The 16,810-nt window shown below is 42.6% G+C and overlaps 1 protein-coding gene across 1 annotated transcript in view; it reads right to left on the bottom strand.

Annotated features, from left to right (window-relative positions):
• Nucleotides 1–1,494: 1,494 nt before the first annotated feature.
• The window catches only part of MARCHF1 (membrane associated ring-CH-type finger 1), a 533,052-nt gene continuing 517,736 nt past the window's right edge, over nt 1,495–16,810 (bottom strand). The window contains exons 6-7 of the mRNA XM_024736081.1: nt 13,632–13,779; nt 1,495–1,823 (exon numbers count right to left, since the gene is read on the bottom strand). Coding sequence (XP_024591849.1) covers nt 1,525–1,823; nt 13,632–13,779 — 447 coding nt within the window. The 3' untranslated portion in view covers nt 1,495–1,524. The remainder of the gene's footprint in view (nt 1,824–13,631; nt 13,780–16,810) is intronic.

The raw sequence follows: 16,810 nt of genomic DNA, 5'->3' as shown, positions 1-16,810 counted from the left end.
GACGTCTCTCTTGGACAGGCCACACTATATTTATAATCATTAATCTAGCTCACTGCTATGTCATTCACATTTCAGTTTTACATGAATATGCAAAGAATACAATAATCAACTGAACTGTCAAACCTAAACAATTCAATTACTTAGCACAGAATCTGTTGAATATTTTTGCCTCCCAGCTGAGCAAGGGAAATACTGTCAGCTTTTTAAAATACAGTCTAATGCTTGGTCATAACTACTCATCTGTCAAGTTGACACCTTATTAAAAAAAAGGTACATTTGACTTAACAAAGATATTAAATTATTTTCCCTATTATAAGTGCTTCATAGTAGCAAATAAGTTAATTTCAGAACTTACCACAGGCAGATTGCTTTGTAGTTTTTTTTTTTCACCCTTTAGAGAAATGGTAACTTCACCTAACTCTTAACCAAGATATTTAATTTGATTAATTTAGTGCTTTGTAAAATAGTATTTGTGATACTTTGAATAAAAGAGTGAATTAAGCTGCTGTTTTGAAAGATTCAATTGTTAAATGAAGCAGAGGCTTTGTCTCTAATTTTAGGGCTGCACTAGCCAATAAGTTTAATTCAAATTGAGCTATGCTATAAACATACTGGATTTTGAAGACTTGGTTCATAAAAAGAGCTGTAAAATAACTCAATACTTTTTTTATATTGATGACATTGAAATGATAACTTGGGTATATAGTGTTAAATAATATATATTATCAAAATTCATTTCACCTGTTTTTACTTTTTCTAATGGGGCTACTAGAAAATTTAAATTTGCATATGTGGCCTTCATTGTGGCTCACATTATATTTCTGTTGGACAACACTGTTTTAGAGGGTCCAGGTGGAGTATACAGGGCTTCTGTGGGTATTTAACAGAGCTAATTAAACCCCAAAATCTCTGAAAATCATGATTTAAACATAATTCCAAGTATTAATATCTTGAAATGTGTATTGCATCTATTTTAAAAACATGCATCTGTCAAAACAACTGGACTCGAACTCCACTATAGCCATAAAACCTGTTAGCTGTCAAAGTATGAATATCAAAATATGTATCTTCTGAGTTTGCTTCTGATGTGCCTTAGGGATAATGCAGATAATTTCAAGCTTAAAACCAAATGTGTTTGTCATTTCCAGATGAGAGAGTTCAAGGCCCTAGAAGAAAGACACGTTGCAATTCAAGTCCGTATTCTTGACCTTGCCCTGTTACTGTGAACTCATGGGTCTGTCCAGTAGTCTCTCCTCATTGCCTGAAAGCATCCTTGCTCCAGCGGTCCTTGTCTCACAAATCATTCTCCAGCCAACTTTTCACATTTTCTCTTCACACTTGAGACTGCTACATGGGATCCTGATCATTTGGTGTTTCTTCTCCTTTCTTTTTGAGCAAAGAAAGGACAAATGAGTCAGAAAGAGGAGAGAAGATAATGAGGGTGACTAACTCAGGATCACTTCTGTCACTTGTAGTGGCCGAGGGCCAGGCGATACTCCGGTGACACGCTCCCGGCTGGCCCCATCACACAGGTATGACTTCGGGGGGGCCGCCCTCTGAAGGTGGCAGTGCGTTGGTCCCCGTTTGTAAGGCAGGCACTGCCCCGGCGTCCTTGGCATCCGTGTTCACCGTGCAGGAGCAGTTCTTCTCCAGCCTCTTGGCCGTGTCGGGGCAGTTCTGCACAAAGATCACGCGGTTGTAGGCCTTCAGCCTGCGCCACAGCTGAACGTAGACCTTGCACTGTACGTACATGAAGACCAAACCTCCCGTGAAGCCGATGGCCACCACAACCAGTTTTGTCCAAAATGGCCATTCAAGGACACCTGTGAAATAAAAGAGAGAACATTACCACCAAGTCTTTATTGATGGATTTGGTGATTCTTTTCCTATGGTTCCTTCAAAGGATCATGCCAGCCTGTTAATACATAGATCAGGAATATATTCTTAACTAGTAAAAATTATAACCTGTTGCTTAATTGCCTTAAATATTCTCGAGGTACTGCCAAAATTGTACATGAAAAAATTCTCTCCCCTACCCCTGTAATTAATGATGTCTCTCATCTCTCTTAGCCATCAAGAACCTACTGTGATCATCAGATACTTACTTCGACATTTCAGCTAAATCTTTAAGGAAGTGAAAGAATCAGACTTTAGGATCCTCTTAAGGTAATGTAATAGGTACATGTGTGGGATTGTACCCATGGGTTCCCTCCCCACCCTCATTACCTTTAAAATTAAAAAAAGAGAAAGAAAGAAAGAAGCTGCCACATCTCAGAATTCCTGAGTACAGACATGTGTAAGATTTAGAATTTTAGTCACTTGTTTTCTTACCAATCTTACATTTTGTTACTGAGAACTCAGTCTTTTCTCTTAATTTCCATCACCATAAGTAGAAATGGACTTTCTTTCACAAAGAGTTTTTAAAACTATGTCACGAGCATTTCTGTAACTACAACAGTATTTACGCCACACATAATTATAAATGTTAAATATACGGTGAAGAGAAGGGTGGGTTGGAAACCACACTTTAGGGAAGTCGGGTTTTACTTACTTGTAACAGTGAATAGAGTTATAAGAAACGTCCTGTCTATATCCTGTCTATATTTTGTAAGAGTGACATTTATGAATACTTTATGCCTCTGGAAGCAAAATGGACCCCTGCCCCGTTTGCCTCACGTTGAAGGGCTTGCCTTGTTCCTTAATCCTGTCTATGCCTGACTCACTGAGCTGGGGGGACCAGCTTACAACTGGGGGTAGTTGTGCGCCCTGGGCCACTGAGCAGTGTCTGGAGATGCCGATCGTTATACCTGGTGTTGGGCGGGTGCTACTGACTTCTTAGTAAGTCGTGTGGTGCTGCTTTGCCAGCATCCTGCAATGTGTAGGACAGCAAGGAGTTAACCTAGTCCAAAATGCCAATGGTGCTGAGCTTGAGAAACCCTGTTGCAGAAGATGATCACGTTTCTTTATTTAGAAATTTAGGATTTTTGCTCTCAGCTGTTCAATTGAGCACTAGTGTCTCCTTGTTTAGAAGGATGTTAACCACAGACAAGCTGCAGTGTGTTTTGGCTCCCATTTTTAGGGAAATCCCCATGGATTACATCTCATTTTCCCCTCTGATTCCTAAATGACACTACCACCTGTGCCCTGGAAGTGCCTGGAGATTCTCTCCTTCCAGCCTCTGCCCATGATATTTCTTCTCTCAGACTTTGCTTCTCTATTTCTGAATGTCTACCTGTCCCACAAAACCTGACTCAGAAATAATTTCCAGCTGGCACGCTTCCAGTTTCATGTTATTTTTACACCTGTGGCGTGAGTCGCTCTCTGACATAAGTTATTTGTTCTCTGCTGTGCCATAACCTTGACAGTGCAGGATCTACGTCTGGTTGGTCTTTGTTTTCCACGCTGCCTTGCTCAGTGGACATTTTAAGGATGAAGGAAAGCTTTTAATATATATAAAGCTTTGATATCTTTCTCTCTCTGACTTACTTCACTCAGTATGACAACCTCTAGGTCCATCCATGTTGCTGCAAATGGCATTATTCTTTTTTACGGCTAATATTCTTGTATGTATGTACCACTTCTTTATCCATTCCTCTGTTGACGGACGTTTAGGTTGCTTCCATGTCTTGGCTATTGTAAATAGTGCTGCTATGAACATTGGGATGCATGTGTCTTTTTGAATTATGGTTTTCTCTATATGCCCAGGATTGGGACTGCTGGATCATATGGTAGTTCTATATTTAGTTTTTTAAGGATCCTCCATACCGTTCTCCATAATGGTTGTAACAATTTACATTCCCACCAACAGTGCAAGACGGTTCCTTTTCTTCACATCCTTGCCAGCATTTGTTGTTTGTAGACTTTTTGATGATGGCCATTCTGACTGGTGTGAGGTGATACCTCAGTGTAGTTTTGATTTGCATTCTCTAATGATCAGTGATGTTGAGCGTTCTTTCATGTGTTTGTTGGCAATCTTCTTTCATGTGTTTGTTGGTATACCTTCGGAGAAATTTCTATTTAGGTCTGCTGCCAATTTTGGATTGGGTTGTATGTTTTTTTGATATTGAGCTGAATGAGCTGCTTGTAAATTCTGAAGATTAATCTTTTGTCAGTTGCTTCATTTGCAAATGTTTTCTCCCATTCTGAGGGTTTTTAGTCTTGTTTACAATTCCCTTTACTGTGCAAAAGCTTTGAAGTTTGATTAGGTCTCATCTGTTTATTTTTGTTTCATTTCCATTTGTATAGGAGGTGGGTCAAAAAGGATCTTGCTGTGATTTATGTCATAGAGTCTTCTGCCTATGTTTTCCTCTAAGAGTTTTATACTGTCTGGCCTTATATTTAGGTCTTTAATCCATTTTGAGTTTACTTTTGTGAATAGAGTTAGGGAGTGTTCTAATTTCATTCTTTCACACGTAGCTGTCCAGTTTTCTCAGCACCACTTATTGGAGGCTGTATTTTGTGCACTGTATATTCTTGACTCCTTTATCAAAGATAAGGTGACCATATGTGCTTCGGTTTATCTCTGGGCTTTCTATCCTGTTGCATTGACCTACATTTCTGTTTTTGTGTCAGTACCATATTGTCTTGATTACTGTAGCTTTGTAGTATAGTCTGAAGTCCATGAGCCTGATTCCTCCAGCTCCATTTTTCTTTCTCAAGATTGCTTTGGCTATTCAGAGTCTTTTGTGTTTCCATATAAATTGTGAATTTTTTTTGTTCTAGTCTGTGAAAAATGTCATCGGTAGATTGGTAGGGATTGCACTGAATCTGTAGATTGCTTTGGGTAGTATAGTCATCTTCCAATCCAAGAACATGGATATCTCTCCATCTATTTGTATCATCTTTAATTTTGTTTATCAGTGTCTTGTAGTTTTGTGCATATAGGATTTTTTTCTCCTTAGGTAGGAATGGGAATGATTCCTTAATTTCTCTTTCAGATTTTTCATCATTAGTGTATAGGAATGCAAGATTTCTGTGCATTAATTTTGTATCCTGCTACTTTACCAAATTCATTGATTAGCTCTAGTAGTTTTCTGGTAGCATCTTTAGGATTCTCAATGTATAGTATCATGTCATCTGCAAACAGTGACAGCTTTACTTCTTCTTTTCTGATTTGGACTCCTTTTATTTCTTTCTCTTCTCTGATTGCTGTGGCTAAAAGTTCCAAAACTATGTGGAATAATAGTGGGGAGAATGGGCAGGCACAACCTTGTCTTGTTCCTGATCTCAGTGGAAATGGTTTCAGTTTTTCACCATTGAGAATGAAGTTGTTGGCGGTGGGTTTGTCATATATGGCCTTTATTATGTTGAGGTAAGTTCCCTCTATGCCTACTTTCTGGAGGGTTTTTTATCATAAAGCTGTGTTGCATTTTGTCAAAAGCCTTTTCTATTGAAATCATATGGTTTTTCATTTGTTAATATGGTGTATCACATTGATTGATTTGCATATATTGAAGAATCCTTGCATTCCTGGGATAAACCCCACTTGATCATGGTGTATGATCCTTTTAATGTGCTGTTCTGCTGTTGGATTCTGTTTGCTAGTATTTTGTTGAGGATTTTTGCATCTGTGTTCATCAGTGATATTGGCCTGTAGTTTTCTTTCTTTGTGACATCTTTGTCAGGTTTTGGTATCAGGGTGATGGTGGCCTCGTAGAAGGAATTTGGGAGTGTTCCTCCCTCTGCTATATTTTGGAAGAGTTTGAGAAGGATAGGTGTTAGCTCTTCTCTAAATGTTTGATAGAATTTGCCAGTGAAGCCATCGGGTCCTGGGCTTTTGTTTGTTGGAAGATTTTTAATCACAGTCTCAATTTCAGTGCTTGTGACTGGTCTGTTTATATTTTCTATTTCTTCCTGGTTCAGTATCTGAATGTTGTGCTTTTCTAAGAATTTTTCAATTTCTTCCAGGGTGTCCATTTTACTGCCATATAGTTGCTTGTAGTAATCTCTCATGATCCTTTGTATTTCTGCAGTGTCAGTTGATAAGTCTGGCTAATGGTTTACCAATTTTGTTTATCTTCTCAAAGAACCACTTTTTAGTTTTATTGATCTTTGCTATTATCTCCTTCATTTCTCTGATCTTTATGATTTCTTTTCTTTATGATTTCTTTTCTTCTGCTAACTTTGGGGTTTTTTTGTTCTTTCTCTAATTGCTGTAGGTGTAAGTTTAGGTAGTTTAAGATTTTTCATGTTTCTTGAGGTATGATTTTTCATGTTTCTTGAGGTATGATTGTTATAAACTTCCCTAACTGCTTTTCCTGCATCCCATAGGTTTTGGGTCATTTTGTTTCCATTGTCATTTCTTTCTTGGTATTTTTTGATTTCCTCTTTGATTTCTTCAGTGATATCTTGCTTATTTAGTAGCCTATTGTTTAGCCTCCATGTGTTTGTATTTTTTTACAGATTTTTTTCCTTTTTTTATTCCCTGTAATTGATATCTAGTCTCATAGTGTTGTGGTTGGAAAAGATACTTGATACAATTTCAATGTTCTTAAATCTACCAAGGCTTGATTTGTGACACAAGATATGATCTATCCTGGAGAGTGTTCCAAGAGTGCTTGAGAAGAAAGTGTATTCTGTTGTTTTTGGATAGAATGTCCTATAAATATCAATTAAGTCCATCTTGTTTAATGTATCATTTAAAGCTTGTGTTTCCTTCTTTACTTTCATTTTGGATGATCTGTCCATTGGTGAAAGTGGGGTGTTAAAGTTCCCTACTATGATTGTGTTACTGTTGATTCCGGCTGTTGGCATTAACCTTATATATTGAGGTGCTCCTATGTTGGGTGCATAAATACTTACAATTGTTATATCTTCTACTTGGATCAATCCCTTGATCATTATGCAGTGTCCTTCTTTGTCTCTTCGTCTCTTCTAATAGTCTTTATTTTAAAGTCTGTTTTGTCTGATATGAGAATTGCTACTCAGGCTTTCTTTTGATTTCCACTTGCACGGAATATCTTTTTCCATCCCCTCACTTTCAGTCTGTATTTGTCCCTAGGTTTGAAATGGGTCTCTTGTAGACAGCAAACATATGGGTCTTGTTTTTGTATCCATTCAGCCAATCTGTATCTTTTGGTGTGAGCATTTAGTCCATTTACATTTAAGGTAATTATCGATATATATGTTCCTATTCCCATTTTCTTAATTGTTTTGGGTTTGTTATTGTAGGTCTTTTCCTTCTTTTGTGTTTCCTGCCTAGAGAAGTTCCTTTAGTATTTGTTGTAAAGCTGGTTTGGTGGCACTGAATTCTCTTAGCTTTTGCTTGTTGGTAAAGGTTTTAATTTCTCCATCAAATCTGAATGAGATCCTTGCTAGGTAATCTTGGTTATAGGTTTTTCCCTTTCATCACTTCAAATATGTCCTGCCACTCCCTTCCCGCTTGCAGAGTTTCTGCTGAAAGGTCAGCTGTTTACCTTATGGGGATTCCCTTGTATGTTATTTGTTGTTTTTCCCTTGCTACTTTTAATATCTCTTCTTTGTATTTAATTTTTGATACTTTGATTAATATGTGTCTTGGCATGTTTCTCCTTGGATTCATCCTGTATGGGACTCTCTGCACTTCCTGGACTTGATTAGCTATTTCCTTTACCATATTAGAGAAGTTTTCAACTATAATCTCTTCAAATATTTTCTCAGTCCCTTTTTCTCTTCTTCTTCTGGGACCCCTATAATTCGAATGTTGGTGTGTTTGATGTTGTCCCAGAGGTCTCTAAGACTGTCCAATTCTTTTTTCCACTATTTTATCTTCCAGGTCCCTTATCTGTTTTTCTGCCTCACTTATTCTGCTATTGATTCCTTCTAGAGAATTTTTTTTTTTTTTTTTTGCAGTACGCAGGCCTCTCACTGTTGTGGCCCCTCCTGTTGCACAGCACAGGCTCCAGACACGCAGGCCCAGTGGCTATAGCTTACAGTCCCAGCCACTCCACAGCATGTGGGATCTTCCCAGATCAGGGCATGAACCTGTGTCCCCTGCATTAGCAGGCGGACTCTCAACCACTGCGCCACCAGGGAAGCCCTTTCTATAGAATTTTAAATTCATTTATTGTGTTGTTCATCATTGTGTATTTGCTCGTTAGTTCTTCTAGGTCCTTGTTAAACGTTTTCTCTCCATTGTATTTCCATGATTTTGGATCATCTTTACTATCATTTCTCTGAATTCTTTTTCAGGTAGACTGCTTATTTCCTCTTCATTTGTTAGGTCTGGTGGATTTTTACCTTGCTTGCTCCTTCATCTGCTATGTTTTTATCTGTCTTCTCGTTTTGCTTAACTTACTCTGTTTGGGGTCTCCTTTTTGCAGGCTGCAGGTTCATAGTTCCCATTGTTTTTGGTGTTTGCCCCCAGTGGCTAAGGTTGGTTCAGTGGGTTATGTAGGCTTCCTGGTGGAGGGGACTAGTGCCTATGTTTCTATTCATGTATTCCACAGATGCAGGTACATCAAGTTGATGGAGATTTAATCCGCTGCTCCTGAGGCTTCTGGGAGAGATTTCCCTTTCTCTTCTTTGTTCGCACCACAGCTCCTGGGGTTCAGCTTTGGATTTGGACCCGCCTTTGCATGTAGGTCGCTGGAGGGCGTCTGTTCTTCATTCAGACAGGATGGGGTTAAAGGAGCGGCTGATTCAGGGGCTCTGGCTCACTCAGGCCGGGGGGAAGGGGGGTGTATGGATGCGGGGCGGGCCTGCGGCGGCAGAGGCCAGCATGACGGTGCATCAGCCTGAGGTGCGCTGTGCGTTCTCCTGGAGAAGTTGTCCCTGGATCACGGGACCCTGGCAGTGGCGGGCTGGCCAGGCTGCAGTGGCGGGCTGCACAGGCTCCCGGGAGGGGAGGTGTGGAGAGTGACCTGTGCTCGCACACAGGCTTCTTGGTGGTGGCAGCAGCAGCCTTAGCGTCTCATGCCCGTCTCTGGTGTCCACGCTGATAGCCGCAGCTCGCGCCCGTGTCTGGAGCTCCTTTAAGCAGCGCTCTTATCCCCTCTCCTCGTGCACCAGGAAACAAAGAGGTAAGAAAAAGTCTTGCCTCTTTGGTAGGCGACTTTTCCCCGGACTCCCTCTCGGCTAGCCGTGGTGCACTAACCCCCTGCAGGCTGTGTTCACGCTGCCAACCCCAGTCCTCTCTCTGGGATCCGACCGAAGCCCGAGCCTCAGCTCCCAGCCCCCGTCCGCTCCGGCAGGTGAGCAGACAAGCCTCTCGGGCTGGTGAGTGCCTGTCGGCACCAATCTTCTGTGCGGGAATCTCTCCACTTTGCCCTCCGCACCCCTGTTGCCGTGCTCTCCTCCGCAGCTCCGAAGCTCCTCCCCTCCGCCACCCGCAGTCTCCGCCTGCGAAGGGGCTCCTAACGTGTGGAAACCTTTCCTCCTTCACAGCTCCCTCCCAGAGATGCAGGTCCTGTCCCTATTCTTTTGTCTCTTGTCTCTGTTTTTTCTTTGTTTTCCCTACCCATGTATGTGGGGAGTTTCTTGCCTTTTGGGAGGTCTGAGGTCTTCTGCCAGCGTTCGGTAGGTGTTCTGTAGGAGTTGTTCCACGTGTAGATGTATTGGAGTTGTTCCACATGTAGATCTGGTGTATCTGTGGGGAGGAAGGTGATCTCCACGTCTTACTTTTCAGCCATCTTGAAGGTCTCTCTCTCCTTAACTAGTTTTAATGGTAATTTTTATTGTGAGTAAACATGAATGATACATGTGCAGTTTGTTTCTTTTTTAAAAAAATAATTTAGTACGTGGGGTTTTTTTGTTTTGTTTTTTTATAAATTTATTTTTGTCTGCGTTGCGTCTTTGTTGCTGTTTGTGGTCTCTAGTTGTTTTGAGCAGGGGCTGCTCTTCGTTCTGGTGCACAGGCTTCTCATTGCGGTGGCTTCTCTTGTTTCAGAGCACGGGAGCTAGGTGCAGGAGCTTCAGTAGTTATGGCTCGCGGCCTCTGGAGTGCAGGCTCAGTAGTTGCGGTGCACGGCCTTAGTTGTTCCGCGGCATGTGGGATCTTCCTGGACCAGGGCTCAAACTCGTGTCCCCTGATTGGCAGGTGGATTCTTACCCACTGCACCACCAGGGAAGCCCTAAACACCTTGTTTGGCAAGTTCATGGTGTTTTTGAAAAATGAATCATAGAAAGTTTGGAGAATATTCAGTCCAATTTAGTCAACAAATGAGAAAAGCGAGCTTCATTCAGAGTGATAATTATTTTATTGAAGAAAACTAGCACATGACCAAGGCAGAACGAGACCCTGTCCTTCTGATCACTTGCCCAAGTCGGTATTTACCACTTTGGTGTTGTTAACAATAAGAGCATGTGTAATTACATTAAAAAGGAATGTTTAAGCAACAGTGCTGAAAAGGCGACTATTATATGGATGGCAGGGAAGTGATTTTTAAGACATTCTCAAAGCAAATGTTAACAGCCAGCAGGCATGGCCCAGCCCTGGATGTTCTCGGAGGCTCGCAGGGGAGTGAGACAAAATCAATTTCTTATTCTAGTCCCTTGCTTCTATGCATTTAAATGGTCCTGCGGCAGCCCTAACATCTATAGTCCCTTTAATAGACAGCATGGGGCTTTGCTGGTGGCGCAGTGGTTAAGAATCTGCCTGACAATGCAGGGGACACAGGTTTGAGCCCTGGTCCAGGAAGATCCCACATGCCATGGAGCAACTAAGCCCGTGTGCCACAACTACTGATCCTGCACTCTGGAGCCTGCGAACCACAACTACGGAGCCCGTGTGCCTAGAGCCTGTGCTCCACAACCAGAAGCCTGCGCACCACAACGAAGAGTAGCCCCTGCTCACCACAACTAGGAAGTCCGTGTGCAGCGATGGAGACACAATGCAGCCAAAATAACTAAACAAATAAAAATAGACAGCATGAGCTTTTGTTTTCTTGGTCTGTATTTTTGTGATTTGTTTTCACACAGATAGTACCCTGGAACATTCCTCTAGAATACGTAAAGAAAGGGAGGAGGAGTAATTGTTCTCCCAAATTAGAGTTGGCAACATGGATAACTTAGGGAGTTAAAGTTTCAAGTACCATGTATTTACATGTATTTCTTTTTGTTTTTGTTTTCCTGTTACTGCAGCTCAGAAGATGCTACCTCCACTCTGATTAAAGAAGGCAATTTGTTCCTCCTCAAATGTTTTCAAGATGGATTTAAAGCAGTTTTTTCCAAAACTTTAAAAGCCAATTCAGGATCAGCGCCCCCTGTTCCAATGCGAAAGGAAGATTAAAATAATAACACACAATGCCCCACACTACCTGAAAATGTGCACTTCGGGAAGTTAGGTGTTAAACACAAGTTGAACTTAAGTGCAGAGAGTCTCCTACTAAAAAACTTTTTACAAAAGTCACCATGGTCCCATTTGAAATTACCCAGGTCAGGAGCTGTCCCTCTGGTCAGTGACTCTGTAGGAATAACCACGGGGACTGCTTCATGATAAAGATCTTGCTTCCTATTTCAGAAGCTCTGAACACCGAAGATAAAAGCTATCTCATTTTCACTTGCTTTTAAGAAACTGAAAATAGGGACTTTCGTGGTGGCCCAGTGGTTGAGAATCGGTCTTCCAGTGCATGGGATGCAGGTTTGATCCCTGATCAGGGAACTAAGATCCCACATGCCACAGGGTAACTAAGCCTGCGTGGCGCAACTACTGAGCCCACACGCTCAGGAGCTCACGTGCCACAACTAGAGAGAAGCCTGCGTGCCGCAATGAAGAGCCCACGCGCCGCAACGAAGACCTAACGCAGCCCCAAATAAATAATTTTAAAAACCTGAAAATAACTTTAAAAAGTATATGGTATGGGCTTCCCTGGCGGCGCAGTGGTTGAGAGTCCGCCTGCCGATACAGGGGACGCGGGTTCGTGCCCCGGTCCGGGAAGATCCCACATGCCGCGGAGCGGCTGGGCCCGTGAGCCATGGCCGCTGAGCCTGCACGTCCAGAGCCTGTGCTCCGCAGCGGGAGAGGCTGCAACGGTGAGGGGCCCGCGTACCGCAAAACAAAAAAAGACAGCAGAGGACACTGTCTCTGGAGAACCCCTGCCACACACATGCTCCAGCTACATAAAACACATCCCAGGGGGTCTGGGGTCCCGGTCCTTTTGAGCCCAGCCCAGTTCTGCCCAGAAGCAGCACCCAAGGAGCAAGAGAAGGGGGGCCGTCCCCCCTGCTTTTGTGACTCCCAGCAAAGAGACACAGAAGACAGAAACCTCTCCTTTAAAAAATTCTTTTCCTGGGCTTCCCTGGTGGCGCAGTGGTTGAGAATCTGCCTGCTAATGCAGGGGACACGGGTTCGTGCCCTGGTCTGGGAAAATCCCACATGCCGCGGAGCAACTAGGCCCGTGAGCCACAACTACTGGGCCTGCGCGTCTGGAGCCTGTGCTCCGCAACAAGAGTGGCCACGATAGTGAGAGGCCTGCGCACTGCGATGAAGAGTGGCCCCTGCTTGCCACAACTAGAGAAAGCCCACGCACAGAAACGAAGACCCAACACAGCAAAAACAAATTAATAAAAAAAAATTCCTTTCCTCCTTCCTTTTTTCCCTCACTGCCTCTCATCTTGTTCTTTCTTTCACCTTCTTTTCTTGAGGGAGACACAAACTTAGTGTTATCATCTGAACAAGTTCTCCTTCCAAATTCACTGCTGGTTTTCTATATAATATATATAATCCCCCCCAAGGGGGAGGCTAGGGGAATATTCCTCACTGTTTCACCTGCTATGATTTAGGCTACAGGCTAAAAGCCAGCAGAACCTGCTGGGAAACAGAACTGGGTACGGAGGTGAAGATAAACAAGCCATTTTTGCTCCCGTTTTTGAAGGACCTATCCATTGAAAATGTTACAACATGCCTCAGTGGTTTTAAGACATCTCGCTTTGCAGACTTGATACCATCCTTCACAATCAAACTTAGCGCCGGCAAATATTTCAAACTGCAGTGTTAATCTACTCTATCAAATTATAGCCAATTAATAAGCTGTAACACGTCTCTGCTAACTGCCATCTTATTTGTGTGTTACAAGAAGCCGTGACTGGGGTGAATTAAATACAATGAAAGACCTTCTATTTTTACCAGTTTGCCTTTTCCACTTATCAGCTCCTTGAAAAGCCTAAAGTGGTGCATGGCCTCTGTATATTTCTCCCCCACTAAGGTTTACTTGATAAATCTTATTTCTCAGCTTGGGAACCCTGTATGCTCAGTGCTTTATAGTCCGAGCAATCATCAATAACATAACCGGAGGGCTTCCCTGGTGGCGCAGTGGTTGAGAGTCTGCCTGGCGATGCGGAGAACACGGGTTCGAGCCCTGGTCTGGGAGGATCCCACATGCCGCGGAGCAACTAGGCCCGTGAGCCATGGCTGCTGAGCCTGCACATCTGGAGCCTGTGCTCCACAACGGGAGAGGCCGCGATAGTGAGAGGCCTGCGCACCGTGATGAAGAGTGGCCCCCGCTTGCCACACCTAGAGAAAGCCCTCGCACAGAAACGAAGACTCGACACAGCCAAAAAAATAAATGTGGGATTTGAAATAAATAAATAACATAACTGGAGCAGACTCCATCGCCAGTACTGGGTGTTGCTGGTGCACCCAGGGTGCTCTGGGAAACATCTTCCCTGCCTGTCTCGGGACCCAAGAGGGAAAGAGAGTGCACACATGCTCTTACCATTATCATTGCCTTGCTTGATTTCCTCCGCTGTCCGATCAATCAGCACGTACAAAGACCAGACCACGCAGGTGATGGCAATGACGTGGAAGGTGACAGAGCAGAGTATCTTCCTCCTCTCACTCCCGGTCATCTGCAGTTTCTCCCACTGCAATTACAAATGAACCACACAGCTGAATCCCCAACCCGTAAATGTTGCTCCCCACTTACACCCCAGGCATAAATCATGAATCGAGGGAAAACACTGAGGAGCTGTCATTTTAGATGACACTGTAAGATTCACATAAGTCTTTGCGTTTGAAAAGATCTGAAATCATAACCCGTGGAGTTATAACAAGCATACATTAAATGAAAAAAAAATTCCTATTCTCCAAATGAATTAAATTAGGTCATTCCTGGTTTGCTACCTGTATAGTTCCCTTGTCCGTAACACGAAGGGGCCAGTTTTAATACTGTACAATTTTCAGAAATCATTTCCACTCAGGTGTCTGCATATTACTTCTCTGTGGTCCTAGGTTATAAGCAGTAATACATAGTCTCTTCTTGGATTAATACATAACCTGATAGAGTGTTGCATTCTTGAATGTGTCAACAAGTATTTGAATGGCTGAATGGTATCTGTGAGAGAAAGTCAACATCTGTTCACAACTCTTCTAGAAGACACATTTTATCCTCCCGGCAATGGGAGAAGGTCAGCTGCAACCCCTTCCAGAGCAGCCTTGCTTTTCTGCCGCCACTACTGTCACAACCACTGTCCCCAAGTCACACTCCTCAGAAAGTTGAGGGCTGCCCCCTCAGCCTTCGAAAGGGGGAGGGCCATAGTGTTTATAGTAAGAAGTCAAGGATTACATGAGGGAACATCTCCATTATTTACTTTGAAGTAATAGGCTCTCAAATGAAATTTTTGCTATCAAACAAGATTTTAATGCCTTGACAGCGACACTATCACTTGATTACTGTGTTAGGATTTTATCTTTATTTTTCTTTGCATATTTCTATAGGAAAATCAAACCACTATGATCTTATTAGGTCATGGATTATTTCAGTAATCCATGATTCTTTATTCTTTTTTCTTAAAAATTGAAGTATAGTTGATTTACAATATTGTGTTAGTTTCAGGTGTACAGCAAAGTGATTCTGTTTTATATATATGTAAATGTATATATTCTTTTTCAGATTCTTTTCCATTATAGATTACTACAAGATATTATAGCTCCCTGTGATATATAGTAGGTCCTTGTTATCTGTTTTCTATATAGTAGTGTGTATCTGTTAATCCCAAACTCTTAATTTATCCATTCTCCCACCCTATCCCCTTTGGTGACCAAAAGTTTGTTTTCTATTTCTGTGTGTCTGTTTCTGTTTTGTAGATAGGTGCATTTGTATCTTTTTTTTAGATTCCACATGTAAGTGATGTATCATATTTGTCTGACTTACTTCGCTGAGTATGACAATCTTTAGGTCCATCCACGTTGCTGCAGACAGCATTATTTCTATGGCTGAGCAGTATTCCATTGCGTGCGTGCGTGCGTGCGTGTGTGTGTGTGTGTGTGTCACATCTTCTTTACCCACTCCTCTGTCGATGGACATTTAGGTTGCTTCCATATCTTGGCTAGTAGTGTGAATAGTGCTGCTATGAGTCGTCACATTCTTTACCTGTTATGCTCTTGCTAAAGCAGAATCCTTAGAGCTTCAGAAGACACACTCCTTTCCCATCCCACCCCACCATCATGCTCCATGAAGCCCTGGCTCTGCCACCAGCTCTGAGACATGGGTGAAGCCTTCGGTCTTTCATCTTCCTTAGAGTCGAGATGTGACAGGTGTGGTGGAGAATACACTCCTCTCCTTTTCCTGCATTAACAGACTAAGCCTCTGAGGGTTGGCACTGTGCCAGCTGAAGCTACTTTCCCACCTTCCTGGCAGAGGTGACAAGGACTGTTTCCTACCGGTGAGATGTGAGTGGCTATCTCCCGGGATGCTGAGTTTTTGTCTTCCTGACACAGGAAATTGCCCCTTCCTCCTTCATTTTCTCTCCTTTGCTATTAATTAGGAATTCCTAAGTAATGGTAAAAGCCCCAACAGTCATCTTGCAACCTCGAGGAAAAGTCTTGAGAATCGGAGAGACCTCAGCCAATTGGCCACAGCTCACGCCCAGCTGCCTGTCATATGCGAGGGAAAGAAAGCCCCGTCTGACTGAGCCATTATTTCTCAGGCCTCTGCTCCTGGCTGTCAAATGCCATTCCTGATAGGATCAAATGGAAACCTCCTAACTTCCCTTCCGGTCTGAATGTGAAGGTCCTATCACTTCATTTGTAAGAGAGCACAATGCTTAGAGTCTGATCATGACCCTCTAGAAAGCTTCTTAAACATTTTAGAGAAATAAATGTTTTATTTACAAACACTATCCGTTCCTCTCTTGCTGGCCGGTTAGTCATCACAGAGTTTTCCTTACAGAGTCTGTTAGAGCCAACTAACCATTCGTACCTCATCTTGGACTTTCTTTTCCAACAAACTATATGTTATATATTATTCTAAGTAAATAATGGAAAAATCTTAGTGATGAAGCTACGGGGAAACCAGATGCTTCAATCTAAAATCTATTTTTAATCAATATTGAATTGAGAAGATTTCAGGATGTGCATCTTAGCTTTTATCAAAACTTCACATCATAGGTGTGAAAGATTGATTTTTAAAATTTCGTTATTGATTTATTATGTTAATCTGAATAATTTGTGTGATAATAGAACAGAACATGATTATTTGGCAATAGCATTTTGTGATTTAATAACTATTTCTTGGATTACCTCAGAATCCAGTATAACCAGATAAAAAGTGCAGCAAGGTACAGAAGGGCAGCTTTACAAGTTCAAATTTCCTAAACGTTCCAAGCAGATGGCAATACCTTCAAACTAAAATATTCATACCAAATCAACCCTCACTTGTAAGTCTGGCTTTGGGAAGAACGTTTAAAAAGTGAATCTTCGGGCTTCCCTGGCGGCGCAGTGGTTGAGAGTCCGCCTGCCAATGCAGGGGACGCGGGTTCGTGCCCCAGTCCGGGAAGATCCCACATGCCGCGGAGTGGCTGGGCCTGTGAGCCATGGCCGCCGAGCCTGCGCGTCCGGAGCCTGTGCTCCGCAACGGGAGAGGCCACAGCAGTGAGAGACCCGTGTACCGCAAAA

The sequence above is a fragment of the Neophocaena asiaeorientalis genome, unplaced genomic scaffold (genome assembly GCF_003031525.2).
Source record: "Neophocaena asiaeorientalis asiaeorientalis breed wild unplaced genomic scaffold, Neophocaena_asiaeorientalis_V1.1 scaffold7, whole genome shotgun sequence".
NCBI classification, from domain to species: Eukaryota; Metazoa; Chordata; class Mammalia; order Artiodactyla; family Phocoenidae; genus Neophocaena; species Neophocaena asiaeorientalis.
The sequence above is the reverse complement of the archived record's forward strand: the minus strand, read 5'-3'. Positions and strand labels throughout refer to the sequence as shown.